This window comes from Puma concolor, chromosome D3, assembly GCF_028749965.1.
Source record: "Puma concolor isolate L17-30 chromosome D3, mPumCon1.1.hap2, whole genome shotgun sequence".
In the NCBI taxonomy this organism is placed as follows: domain Eukaryota; kingdom Metazoa; phylum Chordata; class Mammalia; order Carnivora; family Felidae; genus Puma; species Puma concolor.
The window spans coordinates 23,359,583-23,382,986 of record NC_141678.1 but is presented as its reverse complement, the minus strand read 5'-3'; the positions used below and the strand labels follow the sequence as shown (position 1 = coordinate 23,382,986).

The following is a 23,404-nucleotide window of genomic DNA, read 5'->3' as shown; positions in this document are numbered from 1 at the left end:
TCCCTCTCTCTCTATCCCTCCCCTGCTCATGCGTGGGCTGTCTCTCTCTCAAAATAAATGAACATTAAAAAAAAAAATGACCAAGAGGCTAGCAGTCACTTATTTGAACCTCACAACTAGGTTTTCAAGTCAGTTGGGAAGGTCTTAGCTCAAGTTCCAGTTTCCTGTCAGGGCTCTGAAGCAGCACAGCCTAGAGGTTATGAGTGTTGTCTGGGGAGAGCATGGTCTTAGGATCCTGATCCCTGGTTCTGCCCTAACCAGTTCAGCACCCTTAGACAGGTTCCTTAATCCTTTCAGATGCCTGTTTCCTCATCTGTAAAATGGAGAGCATAATAATTCTTCCTGTATGGGGTATTGGTACTGGGATTAAAACCGAGTCATTATTGGTAAAGTGCTTAGACTAGCACCTGGCACAGGTAAGTTCCATATACAGGTTATTACATAAAAGGAAGTAAATCCAAGGCCTCTCAGCATTTGGCTCCCTTTCCCAGGCTCTCCCACACTTCCTCACTTACCCTTTTTGCTCTTGGCCTGTTGTCCTCGTTGCTGTTTCTGGAAAGTACCTCTTTTCATACTGCTGTGCCTTTGCATAGAATGTCCTTCTCACTTGTCTGCTGGCACAGATGTTCTCATTCTCCTTCTAGGCTCTGCTCAAGTGCCCCCCCCCCTTTTTTAAATGTTTATTTTTGAGAGAGAGAGAGACAGAGTACAAGTGGGGAAGGGGCAGAGAGAGAGGGGGACACAAAATCTGAAGCAGGCTTCAGGCTCTGTGCTGGGGGCTCAAACTCATGAACTGTGAGATCATGACCTGAGTTGAAGTCGGAAGCTTAACCAACTGAGCCACCCAGGCACCCGAGTGTTCCCCCCTCTTTGTGCCCAAGACCACCACATAGCTACCAGTGATGGGGCTGAGATTCAAACCCAGGTCATCTCTCTTCCAGGCTGGCTGGCTCTTTTTCTGTTAAGCTATGCTACCCACATAGGAAGCTCCAAGTAGAAAAAGGAAAGAAACCATTAGAAACCTGGGGAGAACTTTGATATTTGGTAAACAGGAAAAAGAAAGTAGAAATAAGAGATTTTACAAAGAAACTTCCTAACTCAACTATTTGTCTATGGTATTATTTTATTTATTGCAATTGGTGTAAGATACCATTTCAAAACCATTTTGTAAACTTGCCATTGGGCTTAAGTTTTTGGCTGGTAGATGATGTGACTGACAGCCTCTGCTAAATTGCCTCAGTGTCTGGTTTGTCTTTGAATCAAATGTACATTTTCCATAAGTGAATCCTTTTCACTTGCCATGATCTACTTGGAATTCCTTGCCTTTGGCTTAAGATGAAGCTTATTTTGCAACAGTTAAATATTTTCTAGTTGCATATTTAACAAGCTTTGTGGTCAGAATGTTCTTCCCTATATTCAGCCTGATGTCTTCTCTTAATATTTGGTGTGTCCACATGAATAACAATTGGTTAACCCCTCTATTCTGAGGCCTTTTCATGTACTTTGAAAAGTCAGTTATCTAACTTCTTTGAAGTCCACCTCCTTCTCCATCCCCTTTCCTCTGTGCAGCTCAGTTTTAGAGTACCTAATATTTAGGGCATTGGAGCACATAGAAAGATATTTAAGAGGGAAGGTCCCAGATTTCCAGGGTGCTCATAATCGAGTTAGAGAAACAGGATACACATGAAAAGATAATGCAAAGGAGTCTGTCTGTCTATCTGTCTGTCTGTCTGTCTATCTATCAGATGAGGATGTGTTCCTGTTGAGAGAGAGAGAGAAGAAAAACCCTGCAGTGGGGTAAATAGGGGAACAACTGCCCCCAGGGATTGAAGGCAGGTTTGTGTCCACAGATAAAGGGGAAGAGTGTACGGATCAGTGGATGTGACCTTAGCAAAGGCAATAGTATTGTTTTGTTTATTGCAATTGGTATAAGATACAATCCTGTGGTTTGAGGTAGAAGAGGAGAGATGTGTTTAAATTCCTAGGTTCAGGACAGATATTAGAAGCCTTTGAAGGCCAGATTAAGGAGCTTGTATTCATCAAATGCAGTGGGGGGAGCTTTGAGGTTTTTACTAGGAGAGTGATTTAAAGTGGTCTTAGGGCACCTGGGTGGCTCAGTTGGTTAAGCATCCGACTTCGGCTCAGGTCATGATCTCACTGCTTGTGGGTTCGAGCCCCGTGTCAGGCTCTGTGCTGACAGCTCAGAGCCTGAAGCCTGTTTTGGATTCTGTCTCCCTCTCTCTCTGCCCCTCCCCCACTCGCATTCTGTCTCTCTCTCTCAAAAATAAACGAACATTTAAAAAAATAAAAAAATAAATAAAGTGGTCTCCACGCAGAATGATTTGAAGTATTTGGGGGTGGGGTTGGGAAGAGTTTGGAAACAAGGAGCCCGGTTAGAAGACAACCTCTCTGGGCTGGGTGTCACATGGAAACCTGAACTAGCTGGAGCCTGGGACAAAACTAGGCTGAATACAAAGGCGTGGGCACCAGGAGGATGAGGCCAGGGCTCAGGGTCTTCAGTGACAAAGAGTGAGCAGGAGACCTATTAAGCCCAAGATTCAGGAGGTACTGAAGTCTAGAGCCAGTCCTTAGTTGTCAAGGCCAGCCAAGCAGGAGGCAGTTCTTGGGTGAGACGTGGCCAGCCTTGGGTTCAGGAGGTCAGCTCACTTTCCTGTGTCTGGTCTGGGGCTGTAGTCAGGGTGTTACTTGTATAAAACCAGGGAGAGCCCTGAACTGGTGCTTGAACACCTGGCTTCTAGGCAGAGCTGCTCTGTGTGATCTTGGGCATGTCTCTTCTTTCCCCCAACCCAGGCCTCAGTTCTTAGGGTGAAAAATGAGAGGAAAGAATTTGATTTCAAAGGCCCTCTGCTTTAACATCCTATTTTAGGTGATCTGGGCAGAAGCAGCTCATTGCACACCTCCCCCTTTCATATTTCCTTCTTAGGTAGGAAGCCATCTCAGGATTTGAGCATGTAGGTGTGAGAAAAATCTGCTGGAGGACAGGAACAATATTGCTTAGGGAACAAGAGCTGACATCCCGATAGAAGGGGTAAGTTGGTGTGGGTGAAAGCCCTGCCACTGCCACCTGCTGCCTGAGTGATCTTGAACTCCCTTCTCTAAGCCTCAATTTCCACATCTGTAATATGAGGAGAATAATAGTATTTTACTTACAGGATTGTTTGAAGGCATGAGTGCAGTGGACCTTTATAGACACTTAGCCCAGGGCCTGACTGTTGTAAGCACTTGATAGACATTAGCTTTTCATGTGATCACGAGTTGGGGGTGTGGGAGTAAAGAGGAAGGGTCCCACGCTGGAGGCACTACAGATTTTCTCCTTTAATCATTTTTATTTTCTTTGAATCTTCTTCAGGTTATCCACACCTTTGTAAATGTAGGCTCTCTCGACTCCAGAATTAGTCTAAATATAATGAGCTTTGTCCTACACCATATTTCTGTTTAAGGATCTCTTTTTTTTTGTAATGTGATCTTTTTTTTTTGTAATGTGCTATATGATTGATCTCTTGATGTCCACTGTGATAACAGGATTCTTTTCTGATTTCTGCCATATTTGTTTTCTGTTCTTTTGTCCCCAGTGTGTCATTTTTCTCTGTTCTTTGTTTTTGACGACTTCTCCAATTATTCATGTTAGTTTTGCATTTTGTCCAAGAACATTTTTGGCGCTTGTTTATTTTTAATTTCAGAAGTTAAAGGCATTTGAGGTCTTAAAAACCCAGAGTTGAGTTTTCTCAGAGCTGCTAATCTTTTTAGCCAGCTGGTGATGAGGCTTCTCTGGTTTGTTACAGGATGATGTGTGCCATCCTCCTGTCTTTGCTTTGTCTAATTTAGATTCTAAATCCACATGTTTTAGTACATTTTTAGCACATAAAAATTTATTACCAAACTGGTGCTGACCTCAGGGAAAAAAAAAATCTTTAATCAAATCTTCAGTCACCAGTGCGGAGACTCAAGGTGCTTATCCCAGCCTAGAAATCACTCCGGCCACCACTAGGTGGGGTCAGAGAACATCATTTCTAAAGGCATCAGGTCCTTTTTCTCTCCCAGCCCTCAACACTATTTGACTTTTTGCTTCTTTGCAAAAAAAAAAAAAAAAAAAGAAAAGAAAAAAGAAAAGAAAGACTGAGCTTTGGAAAAGTCACAAAAGCTCCCTGTGAGTTACATTACTTATGGTTCCCCCATCCACCTTCCCAGTTTCAATCTCCTGGTTTTGGGCGTTTTGATAATTTGACTTTCAGATAAAACTTAAACTGAAGCCCAGAGTAATTACTGAACTTATCTGAACTGATCTGGAGTTTTAAATTCAGCAACAGTGTCTTTATCTAGTGTCCTACTCATATTGACTGGAGATTAAATCAGTCTCATAAATATGTTAAAGAAGTCTTCAACCCACAGTTGTCCTCATCCACCTGCAGACATTTTTACCAGCCCTGTATGCTCCTACCTATACCTTCCAGTGTTGTTAAATCAGTGTCCTAATCACTGACCACTGTGACAGGTCAAGCTAGAAACAGAACCCGAATGTTTACAATTTCTTTCTAGGCTAGAATTGGGGTTCTCCATGAGCTCATTTGCACGGATGGATTATGCTCCAGCTGTTTTGCCAGGAGCTTTTTTGAAAGAGTGTGCTTTTAAATACAAACTGTAATTTTTGTGATATCCTGGGGCAGGAGGAGTTAATCGGCTGGATAATACTTAGTCATGGGTTGTGTTTCGGTCTTCTAGTTTGTTTGTTTGTTTTTTGATATTTATTTATTTTGAGAGACAGCGCGCACATGAGCGAATGTGGGGGAGGGGCAGAGAGAGAAAGAGAGAAAGAGAAACCCAAGCGAGCTCCATGCGGTGAGTGCAGAGCCCAATGTGGGGCTTGAACCCACAAACTGTGAGATCATGACCTGAGCTGAATTCAAGAGTCAGATGCTTAACTGACTGAGCCACCCAGGCATCCCTCAGTCTACTAGTTTTACCTCATGTTTAGACATTTAAAATTTTGCTCTGTGTCTACCTGCACCAAGTGTTTCCTGTTTGTAGCTCTCTGCAGAATTATTATTCTCAGTATTTCAGCATTTTGTGATTATTGACAATTGCTGCGTATCAACAGTGTGCTAGGTGCTAAAAAAGTTATTTTTCAGTAACATTACAATGACCATTTTTGTTACATTAGAGAGTTTATTATTAATACAGCTCTTGATTATTAGGAGTAAGGAGCACAGTAGCAATGGCAAACCCTGAGTAAGGAGAAAGAATGTAGAAAGCACACATAAATTAAATGTTAAGTGTCATTTACATCCCTGAAAATGATTTTAAGATATAGAATGGAATGTTAAAGGATTAAAAGAAAATTATTATAACAGTGGAAAAAGTACTACATGGTTTATATAAAACCATCTCAAGCTCATAGACTCAGAGGGTGTTAATCCTCAAAGACCACTTGATGATTGTGGAAGCTGAGACCCAAAGAGGTTAAGTGACTTTCCCAACACAGCAGGTTTGGGTGTTTTATAGCTATTTGACAAGGCTATGATTGCTCTCATGTTGTGAGCTAAATTCCAAAGATAGAGATTGTCTCCTTTACTTTTGGGGGACTGTATTGCTTTTATAGCACCATAACTGTATTGTTTCTTTTTGCTCTGTCAGCTGACTTTGAAATGCCTCATCTTTTTTCATAGCATCATAAAATCGGGACCTTGCACAGAGGTCATAGGAGATTGACAGAGGAAGAAACTGAGGCCCAGTGGAGTTGCATGGCTCACTCAAGGTTATATATAGGCTTGTGTATGGTAGAGGTAGAGTTTAGGATACAGATCCCTTCTCTGGGTTCACTGCTGCTCCCATACCCTCTTTCCACTGTAGCGGGAAACATGCCAGAAGCTACAAACATAAGGACTTTTTTCCCCCAGAAAACTATAATTCACTTAGTTTTGAAAGACTTAGAGTTTAAAACCTCCATTTTGTGGCTTCCCAAGGTGCTGTGATTTGTTTCTTAGTAGTTTCTTTTGTTCTATGGAAATTTTTCTTGGTTGGCTCTCCAAGATTTGGATTTCTTTGCCAAGGTATTTTTAGAGAAAAGAAATCAGTGTGTCACCAAAGGGGGAAAATGTATACCTTAAGGCCCAATTATGCAATTAGAATTTTAATAAGGAGTATCATAAATTCTTGCTTCATTGCAATCATTACTTAGAGAAGACTGTTCTACTCAGAAGCCTCATCTACTTATCATCATCATTATCATCAACATCATCAGCCAACCACAAGCACTTATGGAGTGGCCACAGGTTATGCAGTACTTGCTTGTGTTCTGGGAGACTTACAGCATGGTGTGTGTGTGTGTGTGTGTGTCTGTGTGTGTGTGTATGGTGTGCATAGTAAACCTTGCCTTCAAGGAGTTTGTGATCTGTAAGACTGGAGGAAAGACAGGGATCTTGGAGAAAGACAAACACCTCATTTTCCCCGTGTATATAAAGTACATACTGACTCATGTACCTGGCGTTGTATGGGGGAAGGGGACAATGGTGAGATAAAGGAATGGACCTTAGTAAGGTCTGGTTCTGGATAAATGGAAGCAATAGGTTTGCTGACTTGGGAGGGCACAGGCTGGGTTGTAACAGGCAGGGTAATTGGTTGGAGAGAGGAAGTAATTGGTGGAGGGCCTTTAAACCATTAAACTTTCTTTTAAAGGTTTATTTATTTTTGAGAGAGAGACAGAGATTGAGAGCACAAGTGGGGAAGGGGCAAAGAAAGAGAAGGAAAACGAGAATCCCAGGCAGGCTCCATACTGCCAGTGCAGAGCCCGATGCAGAGCTCGAACCCACGAACCATGAGGTCATGGTCTGAGCCGAAGTCAGACGCTTAACCAACTGATCCACCCAGGCATCCCTTGAAACCATTAATTTAAATATATTTGGCATACTAACAGATGATTGGGGGATTAGGAGAGGAAAATTACTGGCTGCGGTTGATTATGGCAGAAACTGACAGGCAAGAGATTGGAGGTGGTCTTTTTCGCAAAGAGGTTTTTGCCCAGATTTAGATGAGAAATATAGGGGTTGTGTTTGGTAGAACAGAGAAGTTGATCTCTTTTTTGGAGTGTTCCCTTTTCCCTTGTGTTGGGAAATAATGGCTGATTAGGTGTGAGGTGTCCTTTAATCATGACAGGAAACGGCTCAATAGTTTTGCAATTTCGGTTCATGAGACACAAGAGCCCACTTCTGTGGTGTGATGGATGATACCACACCTTGAGTCTGGGCACGTCAGTTTTACACCTGCATTACTATACTTGTTTATCCTCTTTGATTAACCAGAATAGATTAAAAAAAAATTTTTTTTTGATGTTTGTTTATTTTTGAGAGAGAGAGACAGAGTGCAAGCAGGGGAGGGACAGAGATAGGGAGACGCGGACTCCAAAGCAGGCTGAGTTGTCAGCACAGAGCCCTATGCAGGGCTCAAACCCACAAACCATGAGATCACAACCCGAGCCGAAGTTGGACACTTAACCACCTGAGCCGCCCAGACACCCCAACCAGAATAGATTTTAATGGAGCCCATTATTCACTTACTGCACAGCAAAACCATTGTTACCACTTTTTCCATTGTGTTTATCTTGTAAATGGAAGTATTTGGTATCTATTTTTTTTCAAAATGGACAAATAGAAGTTATATTTAGATTAGCATCTTAAATTTTTTAGACTTTTTAAACAATAAATGTTTATTTATTTTGAGAGAAAACGAGAGCGTGTGCCTGCACATGCATGACCATGAGAGGGGCAGACAGTGAGGGGAGAGAGAATCCCAAGTAGGCACCATGCTGTCACTGCAGAGGCCAACGTGGGGCTCTGTCTCACCAACCTTGAGATCATGACCTAAGCCAAAATCAAGAGTTAGACGCTTTACCAACTGAGCCACCCAGGCGTCCCTCTAGACTTACAAACTGGTTCTTGTAGGCCAGCGATGACGGCAGAAGTCAGTTAGGGGTAAATGTTAAAAGAGATGAAATCACAGTTATCCTTGGTTTTCCATTTCTGAAATAGTGGTAAACACATGGTCCATGTCCTGAGCCTGGGGAGGCACAGTTCCTTCATTGCTCTATCTGTAAGGGGGCTAACCTTTTGACAGTTTTTATGGCAAATACTAGGGCAGCTTGTGAGTTAAACCCTAATAAGCAAATGCTGGGTTTGTCACTTCTCTTTCATCTTCTGGAAGAGACAGCTAATCAAATAGCATGCCTTGTGCGGCTAGTCCCCCAGACCTCTATGAAATGGAATGTTGTTTTCCCTGGTTGCTTTTTCCAGGTTTGAGTCTTCTTTATAAAGCCAAAGTTTCTCTGTTGTCTTAATTCTTCAACACTTCACAGATGGTGGCCAAATTCAGTTCTCTTTCTTTAAGAAAGTTGTCATCTTCTAACTGTGGCCGTTCCCCATCATGCAGCTGGTTTCCTACTGACCCTCCCCGGGTTTATCAGTGAGTAAGTGTGATTGTTGGTGGCTGCATGACCCAGAGAAAGCAGTGGGAGAAATGCAATGTGAAGTGTCGAAAGTAAAAAACAAATGGTAGTTTTAGGGTTGTGAGTCTAAACCTGGCCAAGGGATGCTATTCATAACATTTCCCCAGTTAATAGACCCCAATCAGCGCTGTAGGTTATTGGTGCCAGTTGCTTCCTACAACAGAGAAGTGCTATGTTCCTGCTGTGGAGGGTGAGTGCTTAGTGCTATTTACTTAAAACATTCTAGGTTGATAAATTACAAGCACTTCACTTTGGGTAAAGCTCATAAATCCCGCCCCTACGAAAAATAACAAGCTGACAGCACTTAGTCCCGTTTATAAAGTTCATACGCATCTATCTTTGATGCAGGCACAAGTATATATCTATGAAATAGCACTGCAGCCTGTTAAAGTAATGGGAGAGCACAGCCACAGAGCGAGCAGCATTGTCCTTCCAGGCTCACTACCATCAGCCCCTCTGCTTGAAGGGCACCTCGAGGACAAGGCTTGGAGAGCAGGAGCTTGCACACCATGGAGTCCAGATTTGTGCTTCTTTCTGCCTTCTCCCTGCAGATCACCTCTCTCACTCCTGCCGCCTCCCTTTTCCTGTCTGCAAAATGATCGTCTGCCTGTTAGCGTCCCTGCTCTTCATTAGGCCGAGATGAGGCACAGAGCTGTGCCGATGTGTGGGGAGCAGTTTGAACACTTAGGCCAGGTGGAGAGACATGGGCCTCAGTGAACACTAAAGCATCTGTTCTGGAAAAAGGACAGACCCTAACAAAAAGACCTTTAAGTAGTGTAAAGCCTGGCAAAGCCTGGAAGGCTTATGTGCTATCAGGTATCAGAAAAGGAAATATTTTAATAAAAAAATAAATATGAGACTCATCCCACTGGCTGTGGGATCTTCTTAGAGATCTGGCAGGTGTCATTATGGGATGCATGGCTGTTTGGAACCTGTGACTGAGCAACCTGCTTCCTAATCAACTTGTGGAGAGTCCGAAGTGTCACATGCATCGGGCGGAAGCTGCCTATTCAGTACTGCATTGAACATTCAGTACGGCAGATAGTGTAATTATGCTGCTTGTCAGATACTAGAAAAGTGCAAAGAACATTCCTTCACTTTGCAACAGCTTGGACCCAAGTGGCAGACATGCTGTTCCCTCTGGCTGGCATGACCTCCCTTTCTTCAGCCCCTTCACCAGAGTATCAACTACTGCCTGGCTTCCAAGACCCAGCTCAGACCATGTCTCCTCAGGGAAGCCCCTCACCCCAGGCCCCCAGGCCTGAGCTGTGTTTCCACAGCACCGTGGTCTGTTAGCATTTACCAGGTTGCATTTTTGTTATCTGTTTACCTACCTGTCTTCCCTGTCAGACATGAATGGGGACAGTGTCTTGTCCTGAATTCATCATTTATCTCTTCTGCCGAACATAATGACTAGGATGTAATGGGTGCTCAATAAGTGTTTGTCAAATGAGTGATAGCATGGTTAGCTCGATGAGAATTGATGGTGCCCTTTCTGATCTGTCATCCATCATCCATGGAGTGAAACAGGACCAGGAGGCTTTACATGGCACCACTTGAGAATGTAAGGAGAGGAGGTGGGATTAGAATGAATAATGACCACCCTTTATTGAGTATTTACCATGAGCTGGGCACTATATTTACTAAAGTATTTAGGCTTTTAAAATATATTAATGTACTTAGTCCTTAGATTAATCTGCTAAGACAGGGTCTGTTTATTATCCCCATTGCGAAGCACAAGGAAGTTCAATAACCTGCCCGAGGTCACACAGTGACAGCACGGAGATTCATACTGATGTTAGACAGCTATCTATCTGTGCCTCTTAGACTGGTTCCTGGAAAGAATTAAGCCCTAATGTACAGAGGCATCCATCTTAGGTAATGATTCGACTTCTGTATATCTGGAATGATACGGTTATGTTTTCTCCTTGGGGAAAAGGGAGAACACAGTCACCCGGATAACTTTTTGGGTTCTGTGGTTAAAGTGAGAGAAGTGGAGTTAGTTGACAAAGAATTGGTGTTAGGTGGCAGTTTGGGTCCTTGCAGAAGCACAGCAGTATTCTCCAGTCAAACTGAACTTCAGTGCTTTCATTTCCTACCAGGACCATCTAAGCTTTTTTGCCTCTAGACCTTTACATATGCTGTTCCCTGTGCTTGGATCACACTACCCTGTTCACTGTTTCTTCCTCAAGCCCAGTCTTCACTTGGCTCCCCTCTCCCACCATGAGAGTTAATTTAGATGCCATTCTTCCCTGCCCTCGAAGGCAGTGTCCCTTCCTGGGGGTCCCTATTGTGGCACTCACAAGTGTTGTAGTGCTAGAAACCACACTTGGAGTTGATTATTGTGTGTAGGGTGAGGGAGGTGACTGGCTCATGTCCTAAGCTCATTTTGTAAGAGCAGAGACTGTCTCTTTTGTTCCTTATTATCTTCTGTACCTTGAGTGGTGCTTGGACACAAGGTGTGTTCATGAAATATTTGTTGGAGGAGTGGATGCGTGGCAGCTAATTTTGCTTTATGTTTTTGAACCTTGTTTTGTTTTGTTTTGTTTTTAATATTTATTCATTTTGAGAGAGAGGGAGAGAATGAGCTGGGGAGGAGCGGGGGTGGGGTGGGGAAGAATCCCAAGCAGGCCCTGTGCTTGTCAGTACAGAGTCCAGCGTGGGGCTTGATCTCATGAACCATGAGATCATGACCTGAGGTGAAATCAAGAGCCAGATGTTTAACCGACTGAGACACCCACATGCCCCGAGCCTTGGGTTTTTGAAGTAGGCGAGTCTTCTGTTTGACACCATTGTTTACTGTATCTTTTTAAAATTTTTATTGTTTTTTTTAATGTTTGTTTATTTTTGAGAGAGAGACAGAGACAGAGTGGGGGAGGGGCAGGGAGCGAGGGAGACACAGAATCCAAAGCAGGCTCCAGGCTCCGAGCTTGTCAGTACAGAGCCCAACATGGGGCTTGAACTCACGAATCGTGAGATCAGGACCTGAGCCGAAGTCAGAAGCTTAACTGACTTGAGCCACCCAGGTGCCCCGTTTGCTGTGTCTTTTTTTTTTTTTTTTTTTAATTTTTTTAATGTTTATTTACTTTTGAGAGAGAGAGAGAGAGTGTGAGTGGGGAAGGGTCAGAGAGGGAGGGAGACACAGAATCCGAAGCAGGCTCCAGGCTCCGAGCTGTCAGCCCAGAGCCTGATGTGGGGCTCGAACTCACAAGCCGTCAGATCATGACCTGAGCCGAAGTCAGATGCCCCACTGACCGAGCCACCCAGGTGCCCCTGCTGTGTCTTTTATGTACAAAGTCGACTGGGCACTGTGGGCAACAGAGAGATGACTGATGTCACTATTGCTCTGAGGCACCTCCAATCTTAGGAGACACTCAGATGTGCAGATCATGTCACAGCATCAGCACAATGCAGTGGATCACTGATAAAACTGTAAAAAGGGACACGGTCACATTCTGGTGAGTCATCTGGCGCCAAGGAAGCCCATTCACAACCCAAGACCTCCTTTTACAGAGTGCCATGGGAATCACCTGGAACAACTGTGACCAGTGGTTCTTGTTTGTAAAGAAGTAGAAACCCAGGGCTTCTGGGTGGCTTAGTTGGTTAAGCATCCAACTACTGATTTTAGCTCAGGTCATAATCTTACATTTCACGGGTTCAACCAAGCTTTGCATCAGGCTCTGTGCTGACCGTAGGGGGACTGCTTGGGATTCATTCTCTCTCTCCTTCTCTTTCTGCTCCTCCCCTGCTTGCATGCTCACACACTCTTCTCTCTTTCTCAAAGTAAGTAAAATAAAAGAAACCCAAATTAAGAGGACTAAACAAGTCTGCATACACTTAGGGAAGGGCTGTTGAAAAGTGGAACCTCATGTAGGTACACAACGTGTTGGAGGTTAGATTGAACCCAAAAGAAAAACCTTTTCTTCTTCTTTTTTTAACGAAATGTTTATTTATTTTTGAGGTGGGGGGTAGGGCAGAGAGAGAAGAGAGAGAATCCTGAGCAGGCTTCCACTGTCAGCACAGAGTCTGATGTGGGGCTCGAACTCCGGAACCATGAGATCATGACCTGAGCCGAAATCAGGAGTCAGAGGTTTAACTGACTGAGCTACCCAGGCACCTCCAAAAGAAAAACTTCTTAATTACTTTATGATAGAACATTTGATTTTATAAATAGAGCTAATAAATTGAGTTCAAAAATATTTATTAATTTTTGAGAGAGAAAGAGAGCATGCATATGCGTGAGCTGGGGAGGGAGGGGGGGGGGAGGGGGGGCGGCAGAGGATCTGAAGAGGGCCCTGTGCTGACAGCAGTGAGGCTGATGCAGGGCTTAAACTCATGAACCATGAAATCATGACCTGAGCCGAAATCGGACGTTTAACCCTCCGAACCACCCAGGTGCCCCTGAGCTAATAAGACTTTAAATCAAATGTATTTAGGACATCTCTACCTGGTTTTCTCTGACATGGTAACTTATCCTAACAGTTGTTCACCTATTCCCTCTGAAACATGCTGCTCCTCCTGTATGCCATCTCTCCTCTAGTGGAACCACCTGCTGTTCAAGCCAGAAATGCAGGTGTCCCTCTTCATTCTTGATCCCTCAGTCCCTACCAGCACTCAGGTGCCAGCTCTGGGACTGCCTTCTTTCCAATTCTCAGGCTGTCTTCTCTCCCTCCCACTGCCTTAATCAAGGCGGGAGTTGGCCTCCTTTCTGCCCTTCTTGATTCTAGGCTCCTTTCCTCCAACTTATTGTCCGCCCTGTTGATGGAGTGCATTCTGGAATGCTGATCTGATCCCATTACTCCTCTGCCCAAGAGCCTTCAGTGACTCCCAAGAGGAGCCACCTGGCCCCACATGGCGCCCCATTCTCACCACGCCCCCTCTTGAGTTCAGGCTGTCTAGCTCTACCAGATGACTTGCATTTCACTGAGATTATCATGATTTTCTTTTTAAGAATTCTTTCTCTCTTTCGTCTAACCCTCATTTGTTCTCTAAAGCCTTTTCTGACTTAGGTCCTTGCTTGTGTCTCCCATAGGGCCCATGCATCCACCATTTTGCGTCCTCAGTGTCTGGCATTTCTGGGCATATAGGATGTGCTCTGTAGTGCTTGTTCAAAGAATGAGCTGTAGCAGAGGCTTTAATTCACACTGAGCTGTAAAGGAGCAATATCTGGCTCTTCCCAAGAATGGGTTTGGTTTCAGGGCGGGAGAAGAGTGTTAAGACACGTTTCTTACTGGAAAAGGTGGTTGGGGAGTGCTGGTGGAAGGCAAGACAAATGGAAAGGCTCCTAGCAGGAAAAGAGGCCGTTGAGAAGCTGAGGGGGTTGCCTACCTTAGATCGCCAGGAAAAAGGCCAGTGTCTGCTTCAGAAGGCTGCTAAAGAATCTGTGACTCGGTTTCCTTATTTCTACTTAAAGGGGAGGGGTCTACAGTAGCTAATGACTCCGGCTCACATCCAACACTGACATTCTATGATCCTTAGAGTCAAAGTTAAGAATCTAAATAAGACACTGTGAATTGGTGTGAGATTTTTTCCCCCCTTTTCTCCTCACTTTTTTGCAAGCTTCCTGGAAACAAAGACGTCTGTTTGCATTCAACAGGGGTCGTTTTGCATTTTAAAAACAAAGAAGTAGAAAGGAATGCAGGAAAACTGCTTTAATATGATACTATGTTTGAGAATTTAAACTCCACCCCCTCTCCCCCCAGTCAAGAAATTCACTATTCTCAGCTTTGGTTGAGATGTGCTGCACGTCCCACTTGCGCCCGGGTCCTCCGTGGCAGAGCCCGGCCCCTCCGTGGCTGTGAGTTATGGCAGCCTGGGAATCCATACTGTGATCTTCCTGGCCCTTGGGTGTTCAACTTCTCCAAGTTAATGTCTGTTCTTTAGCCTTACATTATCTCCTAGAAAGGTAGTCATTTATAATTTATATACTATGTACCGGCTTAAAATAGAGACAAGAGGATAATCAGCATCCCGAAGCTCCTAGTTTTCCAAAATAACATTTCTTCAGTGAAGTCTGCCTGTAGGAATTAAAACCTGCCTTGAATTAAAAAATCCTTTGTGCTGTTGTCAGACTGGGGAATGGGTGTGCCCACAAGCGTTTAGCAAGCCTTGCAGAAGGGGAAGGCCATCATTTTTTTTTTTTTTTAATAAAACTTGTCATTTTATTTTATTCTACTCAAAATAATTTCTAAAGACCTCATCCTTTGTAGTGTTACAGGGGTCTCACTAAAGTCACAGAGAGGAGATGGGGCAGAGCTAGAAGGACATACAGGAGAAGTGGCCCCCGTGAAGGACAAAAGCCATTTCATACCTCAGCCACTTGTCTGCTGCGGTTTTGGTGCCCTTCCATCTGGGTCACTACTTTGCTCTTTGACTGTAAACACGGAGAATGGATGGGCTTTCCTGCTGAGTACCTCCCAGAGAACACACTGTTCATTCATATATATTAAAAATAGAAGACCTACTTGAAAAATGCTCTGTACAATCAGGTTTTAGCAAGAGCCAATCAGATATTAGAGGTCTAACTTATTTTTTTCCTTCTTGCTTTTATAACCTGTCTCTAAACCCTAACTTTTTCTCCCATTCCTTTTCGTTATGCATCTTCCATGTGCCAGGACATTGGGAGAAGATTTCTAATGAGGGCTGGAGAAGGACAGATGCTTCTGCAGTCCAGTGGTCTTGTCCTTCGGGTGTCTGGCGACTTTGCATTTGAATCCCAAGATTATTCTTACTGTGACCTCCATGTCTGTGATGTGTCTCGTGTGCTCACAACTGTCCCTGGTGTACAGTTGAATGTCCACCTGATACCTGGGGGCCAGCAGGGGTGGGGCTTGGGGGCAAGCAGCAGCTGAGGGGCTTGTAAGGGAACACCCTGGGTGATTTAACTTGGAAGCCACAAGGTGGCAACATTTACCAAGCGTCTGGGCATTTTTTCCCCTATTAAGATGTTGAACTTGCTTTTCCATTTTCTGAGATTGAAAAGCTGAGAAAAGGGTTTAGCAGCCATTGCTTTAGGTCCTTTTGAAAGTGAAGCTGTAGGTTAAGCATGCTGCAGTTTATTGGTGTCTGTTCATTCCCTGGGTTTAGATACCGAGAATTTGAAATTGCTCCGTGTGACCGTGGGTGAGTCACCTCTCCTTTGGCCTCAGATATGCATCGGAATAGGAAGGATGTGTAGTTGGGCTGACTGTACGTGATTTATGGCTTGGGTTTTAACTTCCTCCCCTGTATTGCTTTAAAAAAAAAAAAAACTTTCAGTAAAACTAGTCTTTATAAAACAAAAACAAGAAAACACTAGCTTTTTATCAAAGGACACTGTCATGATTTAAAAAAAAAAAAATCAACGACTGTGGCTTCCGACTTCAGCTCAGGTCATGATCTCATCATTTGTGAGTTCAAGCCCTGCATTGGGCTCTGTGCGGACAGCTCAGAGCCTGGAGCCCCTTTTGGATTCTGGGTCTCCTCCCACCCCCACCCCACCCCTCAAAAATAAATAAACATTAAAAAATTTTTCTTTAAATCAATGACAAAGTCTCAAAGAAATCAATGTCCCTAGAAGCTAGCCATCTCTCTGGGTTAACTCAAGAGGCTAGACTCTCCTAAATGAGGATGCTTATTTACCAGCTTTCCTAAATTAGCAGCTTTGGGGATATTAAGATCTGTAAGGAACTGTCCAAGGGAGGTATTGTGTATGCTTTGCAGTGATTAAGCCATTAAGCTCTAATTGGTATTTTCCCACTCATGGTTTTGTGTAGGAAGCTTTAAAATTATTTAGGAATTCTGTGCTCATCAGCCATCTTAGTGCCATCCCCACATTTTGGCACCTGAGAGTAGGGAGTACAGAGAAAAGGTTTTTGTTCAAGTGGATTATGACTTTTTGCTCACGCTGCCCTTCCTTATTGGTCTGTTATATTGCAGATGAAGTGGAAAGGGAAGGACCTCTTTGATTTGGTGTGCCGGACCCTGGGGCTTCGGGAAACTTGGTTCTTTGGACTGCAGTACACAATCAAGGACACCGTGGCCTGGCTCAAAATGGACAAGAAGGTTGGGCTGGAACTTGATGAAACCAGTGAGGCTGGTGTGTGCTCTGGTTTTTCCCTGAGCATGTGCCTGGCTTCTTTACTCATCATGGGGCATTATGGATGCACAGTAGAGAAAGGGGCAAGTCCTGAGTAAGTCATGTAGAAAACAGGTTCTGGAGATGCCACAGGCTTTCTGCCCCTCACACGCTCTCCTAGGTGAGCAGAACCAACGAGCATAAAACTGTTGCCATCCCTGGCTTCTTTATTCATTGTCACCAGGCTGATTGCTTCTGGCTTTATGCTATTCAACTTACTGAACCACTAGTCAGGCTTTATGAATAAAAATTACTATTATATTATTATGCCCTTTTTTTTTTTTTTTTTTTTAAATACAGGTTATGTCTTTGAAAGATTTGCTTGGGACTCATGTTCTTTAGGGAATGTTTTTAAGTCTTTTCAAGAAACACTGTGGCCCAACTCAATTTCATCATTAACACGATCTAAAGAATAAAGAGTGCCCTGGTCCCTGTGGTGAAGACAGAATGACTGTTTTGTCTTAAGTCTTTATGATTCTCTGGGGCTTCTGAGGCCTGGATGACAAGTTGGGGCTCCCGGCAGTTCTAATGTGGCTTAGAAATGGATATTGCCTAGGGAAACTGCCTTCTGCGTGGATTCACATGTGCACACAAAGCCACACTTACCTACTTACCTGCCTATCTAACCATGAAGACATTTGGGAACAGGGCCATCTGCTTTTGTTAGTAATTCCTAAAAGACCCCTAGATCTCAAAATAAGTCAATGTCTAATTCTTACTCCAAATGGTACCCCTTGCAGTTGATTTTATCATCTGCTGCATGGCATGATAAACAATGAACGCCTCCTGTTTTTTACAAGTTTGACTCTAAGCTCAAGTGTTCAAATTGTGTTTCCATATGTACACAGTAATCTGAATCTTCGTTGTTGGGATCTCTGCTGGTTATAAATTTCATATGGTAATTCCCATGATCATGAGCATTGAAGGGCCACCACATGCCAGTGTCAGTGAGTGTCCTAGATCTGGTTTATTTTGGATCTCCTGGGCACTGCCACCTGGAATTTGGACAGGAGCATGAAGAATTATCTATCAAAGACAGCAGAACTTTGTGTATCTTTTTGTGATTCTCAGCAAAATAAGTTTTAAATCATATCTGAGTGTTGGCCAAATGGATATTAGATTGGGGGCATCAGGAGCCATGGAACCTGCTGCTCAAAGGAAATAAATTATGACACATGTTAATGGAGCCTTGTAGCCTGTCACATGGCATGTTTATGTCCTGAAATGAAATTCATTCTGGAGAGCAGATGGTTCAAGCTTTTCAGTGGGTGGATGAAATTGTTAGAAGATTAAAGGCAGTGAGGTTTACTGGCTGCACTCAAGTATTTTGTAGGGCATCTCTAGAGGTTCCTTGAAACAAGGGTTGCCACAATGGACACATTTCACTTTTGTTGCTCAGTTAATGTTCAGAGGATTTCACAAAAATAGAGTTCATCATCTCTAAGGTCCATCCTGATCTGGACCTAAACGTTGGGGGTTAGCAGTAACAAAAAGAATATAGGAAGAATCCACTAGTTTAGAAAATTAAAAAGCCTTCAGCCTACTGTAAAAGATAGTGCCCAAGACCTTTGAGTTATAAATTTCTACTTTTTAACTATCTCTGTGGCCTTGAGAACATCTGTGCCTTAATAATCTCAGCTCCTCTCACCCATTGGGGATATTGATTAATTTGGTTCAGAAACACCATGTGAGGTGAATATTACCTCTTGTTATAGATGACTTCATGAATGCTTCAAACTGTAGGATCATAGCCTTTGGGAAATGTGATGAATTTAGAGAGGGAAAAATATTTATACGCTCCCTGCAAAAGGATAGTGGCAGGGGAGGAACAGGTGCCAACATACCTTGTTCTTCTTTTGCTCTGTAATTGTGCAGGTGCTGGATCATGATGTTTCAAAGGAAGAGCCAGTCACCTTTCACTTCCTGGCCAAATTTTATCCCGAGAATGCCGAGGAGGAGCTGGTTCAGGAGATCACGCAACATTTATTCTTCTTGCAGGTACACCAGTCTGTGCTAGCCCCGTTTATTCTGAGAGAACTCACCCAGGGGTAGTTGCCGAGGCAGCCTGGATGACCCCCTCGGTGTTGACCACAGAGGCCTTGGCATTGTGAAAATGTCCTGCCTCTGGGAAGTCAGTCCCTTTGGTTCCATAATGGGGGGAAAAGTCTTCAGAATAGAACTTGTACTTGAGTAAGGAGAATTGGTGTCAGAGAAGATTGCAAAAATAGGGTAGTGAAAGAACGGGTACAAGTAGCTACCTGGCTTGAAGTCTCTTTGAAGATGGATCCTATTTTCTTCTAAGTGAAAAGTACTTAATAGTTACAAAGGAAGTCCAAAGAGAAAGTCTTGGAAAGAGTAATTTTTCCAAAAGTTCAAAATTTGCTGTCATTAAGACAGGACTTCAGAACTCCAGTGAGTTGGAGTTTAACTCCACGTGACTAATCCCACACGTGTGGAACTTCAGGCATCGTGCTTCATGCTGCCCATTGTATGTGAATGTCTTATCCCTACTCCTTCATTAGAGTATAAGCCCTTTAAAGGCAAGGCTCACTGAATATGCAGGAGGCATTCCGTAAGTAATTGCTCAACCGAATTGAAGAGATGAGGAGCTCCATGATTATGGGTTCAAAGACTGCTAAGACTGACCATCTAGGGGCGCGATGAGTGGGGGTTTGTGTGAGGATGAAAACCCTGTCAGTTTTGCTTGTGTTCTTACCGCTTGATCAGAGTGCTGCCCCAGTTTCATGGTTAGTTGCAGTGATTGGTAGTGGAGCTGCTTGTGTGCCCAGAGATGCCCGCTGTCGGTAGATCGCACAGGGGCGTTAATTACAGGATTTCCCAGAAGTAGACGTATGTATGGGCTGTCACATAGTCCTCCTATAATTAGTTTGAGCCTCAGATTGTTATGTTCAGTTAATATTAAGTTAAATGTAATAAAACCCCCAAATAATTTATTTTCCAAAAAAGGTTTGCCAAAAAAAGTATATATAGATGTACACACACCTCCCCCATCCCTAACATTTTCCTGCAAAGGGAAACCCTTTCAGTTTTTCTGTAGTATGGCTTTTTTTTTTCCTTTGAAAATAAATCAGGGATTAGAAAGTTACACTGCTTTGAATAAAACCACATAATGATCTCCTAGGCCCCAGAATGTCCTAGTGTTATAGAGATGACTTTCTTGTTAGCATTTAGAAGAAGTGCCCATCCCTCTTGTGACTTTAGCTTCATTTTTCCTCATATTGAAATGTTGGAGTGTTTTCGTGGCTGAGCAAGGCAAAATTTACTACTTTTATGAATCTGGTGACTGTTGACATCTGTGAAAAGAGAGTTGGCTTTCCTGTTGTGTTTATTTCAGTGAGGCTCTCTTGCCTCTATGTCTGGAACATCACACGCTGCACCATTCTAAGAAATTAAATGCAATGAGATCCGTTAATTCAACATTATGGCTTAAGAATTATATTTCCTGGACCTCACATGTGCTTAAAAGTTTAATCGATCAAACTTTATTGCTTCCTTTTTCCTTAGAGCAGGCATTTGGAAAGTGATGGGTTTTTTCCCTGCAGTCATAACTCAGTGGCCTTGCTGACTTTTGTCTTGTGTTAAGACTTTAAAGTAGACTCCCATTTCCTCTGGTGCTGCATGTGCTCAGCAAGTGGCCGAGGCCACAATCACCACCAGAGCTGCCCCTGACACTTCTGGAATTCACAGCTCCCCTCTGTCACGGTCCAGATATCAGTCTCTGTTTTAACCATGGAAGTATTTTTCCTCTTCAGCATTTTTTTTTTTTTTTTTTATGCGTAGTCATCTTACCAATAACTTCTCAGTGACTGAACTCCCAACCTGTCTGCAGCAATAAAAAAAATTGTACCCTTTGTCAGAAAATCATTAACAGCCTGGTTTGGCAGGCCTCATTAGAACACCCTGCAGCCATCTGCTGTGACCAGCCTGCACAGCTCACTTCCACGCACACAGCGTCATGTCTCCCTTGTTGCCTCTTTCAGGTAAAGAAGCAGATTTTAGATGAAAAGATCTACTGCCCTCCCGAGGCTTCTGTGCTCCTGGCTTCTTATGCCGTCCAGGCCAAGGTAGGCTCAAAGAAGAAAAGTGCCTTCCTCCTTGGCATTAATGTGTGTCACAGGATCACTCCAGTCTTTTGTTTCTTCAGGTTTTCTAGGCTTCAGAGACACATTCCCCAGAAAGGAAGTGTTTAGGACTTGGGCTGGGGAAACCACTGTCACTGTCCCAGGTTCTGTATAATCTTGTGAGAATGTGTGTGTATGTGTGTGTGTGTGTGTGTGTGTACAAGTGTTAAGTGTACGCTTATGATGAATTGTCTGTGTAATCTCATTACGCACATGTGGTTTATTGCAATCACTGGACCAACCTTTCTTTTTATGAACCAAGGAAAATGAACGTACTGTCTCCAGTTTGGGCCAAACTATAGCATTTAGGTCAGAAAGGCCCAGGTCCTTATTCCAGACTCATCCTCTGAGGACCAGCAGCCCTGTGTGTGGGGACCCTGCTATAGCCTAGAGAATGCCCTACTTCCTTCACCCCTGATGGGCATGCTAGCTTTGCTCATGGCTGGTACTGCAGGCTGTTTGGCACCCCAAGCCCAGTTGAGCTGTGAGTGAATCATTCCTAGAGAAATCACTGCGGACTGGGAGGGGGGTGGAGGAGACCACCGCTCTTGTGTTTTGACCTCTCTGTTTTCATAAGACCAACTACAGGGTCAGTCAGGAGTGCTTCATGTCCCTCAGATACCCCACTTCAATCACATAGCTTCTTTTCTTGGTCCTACTGCTTCCCACCCCTCCCCTGCAGTGTAGGAAGAGGCCCCAGAATTGGGGCATCTTCATTACTTTTGTGATTTTGCATAATCTTTTCAGTTTTTATTTTCCTTTTTCGTTAGAGGTGTCCATAAAGCCATTTCCCTGTAGTGTTAAGAAAATTAGTAAGATACTCTTAACTTCTTAGCCCACTTTTTTGGGGGGTAGTTTAATACAATTTCAGATCAAAGCCAGGAAATGACTGGCCTATCATTTGGGAGGGAAAAAAAGTCTGTTCATGTTGGTCAGACTAACAGAAGTACCAGAATCAATTCAATCATTTGATGCCTCGGCTAATATTTGCTGAGTGTTCACCAGGCCTGAGGAGTGGGTTGTTGACTCTGTCACAGATACAGACACTACAGCGAGTATCTGCCCTTTAGCGATTTGCCCAAGGGCATTCGGACAATCTTGGGTAAAGCTAAGGGCAGAATTCATGGCTTTGGGATTGTGTTTTGTGCCTCCCCTATTCCACTGCCCAGAAAAATGAGTAATTGAAAAAAGCAGAAAATGGGCCTTGATTCAACTAAAACATATGCTTCCTTTTATGCTTTGATTAAGAATATTAATAACAGGAAAAATGTGTCCTTTCAATCAGTATTGCCCTGACAGTGATGAAGCAGTCATTGTCACTCTCATCAAATGTGAGCACTTCCTGGCCCAGAACCGAGTTCCTTTTTAGCACGCTTTCTCTCCAGCTGAGAGGAGACCCAAGCTCTCAAGGACACTACCTCTCTTTGAAGGGCTTCAGTCTCAAAGGCTACATTTCCTTTACATGGATTTTGGGCCACAAATTCAAAGGCCACCTGTGGAAAAAAATAACTTTTCAGGGAACCAGCAGATGTTTGCTTAAACAGATTTCACTGTAGGAAAGCCCTACTAATTTGGATCCTACTAATTTAGAGATGAAAGTGATTCACAGACAGCATATGTGGTTCATATGGAGGAGGATGTTCTAACTGTTTTTTCCGGTGTAAATTTTCAGGATCTTACAAATAAAGGTAATCTGTGGCTTCAAGTCTGCATTCGAGAAACTAAGGATTATTATCACATGCTTCCAGTTTCTAGGACTGTTGGTTAATATTAAAAAAGATATCTCTGATTACAGTATTAATAGGATCTTACATGCCTGTAATGTTTTACAGTTCTACAAAGTGTTACACACGAATATTTCGTGCAATACTCAGTGTAGTCTTTTCCATGAGCCACAGCTTGAGAGGATTATGCCCGGTTTGCAGATGAGGAATTTAAGGCTCAGAAAGGATTAATAATTTGTCTGAAGTCCTAATACTTTATGTTAATTCTTTTTCAATGGAATTTATAGCCCTCTTCTTGATGGACAAGATTTGAAGCAGAGTGGAACTGGAGACTAGAGCCGGGATGAGAAACCTACCATCCGGGACGCTTAGCTCAGCACTCCACTCTTGCCCTCCCCTTGTAGCGTGTGAGGGATGTCTCTGGATAGCACGCACTGCCTTTCACCAAATTCCAGATTCATTTATAGGGTCTAATTTAGTCCAAACTTCTCAGTAAACCACACTGGTTTCCTCCATCATATTCAGTTTGTTTTCATCCTCAACCTTTCTGAAACAGAAAGGAACTTTAGAAGTATGGTGCGGAAAACGAATCAGGCTCATTAACACATGGAATGTAATTATGCACAAATGCATTCATTATGGTATTTCAGCTGTTGGAATGATATAGACAGAGCTAATTCCACAGCATCAAGAAACAATTACCCTCAAAGTATAAATACAAATATTAATCACATGGTTCAGTTAACAAGAACCATATTTCTTGGTTAGAGTTTGAGTTATGTTTGAATCGAAAGTCTGGGCCTTTTTTTTTTGTCGTTGTTGTTTTGTTTTGTTTTGTTTTGTTCGGTCCAGTCACATGACATACCAAACCATCTTGCAATGTTTTAAGCCACCAGTTGGATTCTAT

At 43.3% G+C, this 23,404-nt stretch overlaps 1 protein-coding gene across 10 annotated transcripts in view; it reads left to right on the top strand.

The window, feature by feature from the left end:
- Positions 1 to 23,404, top strand: part of NF2 (NF2, moesin-ezrin-radixin like (MERLIN) tumor suppressor) — an 80,620-nt gene that overhangs the window by 11,395 nt on the left and 45,821 nt on the right. For 8 of the 10 annotated variants that reach the window (XM_086682128.1, XM_086682125.1, XM_086682127.1 and 5 more), the window contains 3 exons: positions 16,433 to 16,558; positions 18,507 to 18,629; positions 20,633 to 20,716. In XM_086682128.1, the coding sequence (XP_086538254.1) occupies positions 16,433 to 16,558; positions 18,507 to 18,629; positions 20,633 to 20,716 (333 nt within the window). The remainder of the gene's footprint in view (positions 1 to 16,432; positions 16,559 to 18,506; positions 18,630 to 20,632; positions 20,717 to 23,404) is intronic. The other 2 variants (XM_086682124.1, XM_086682126.1) reach the window with 1 other exon arrangement.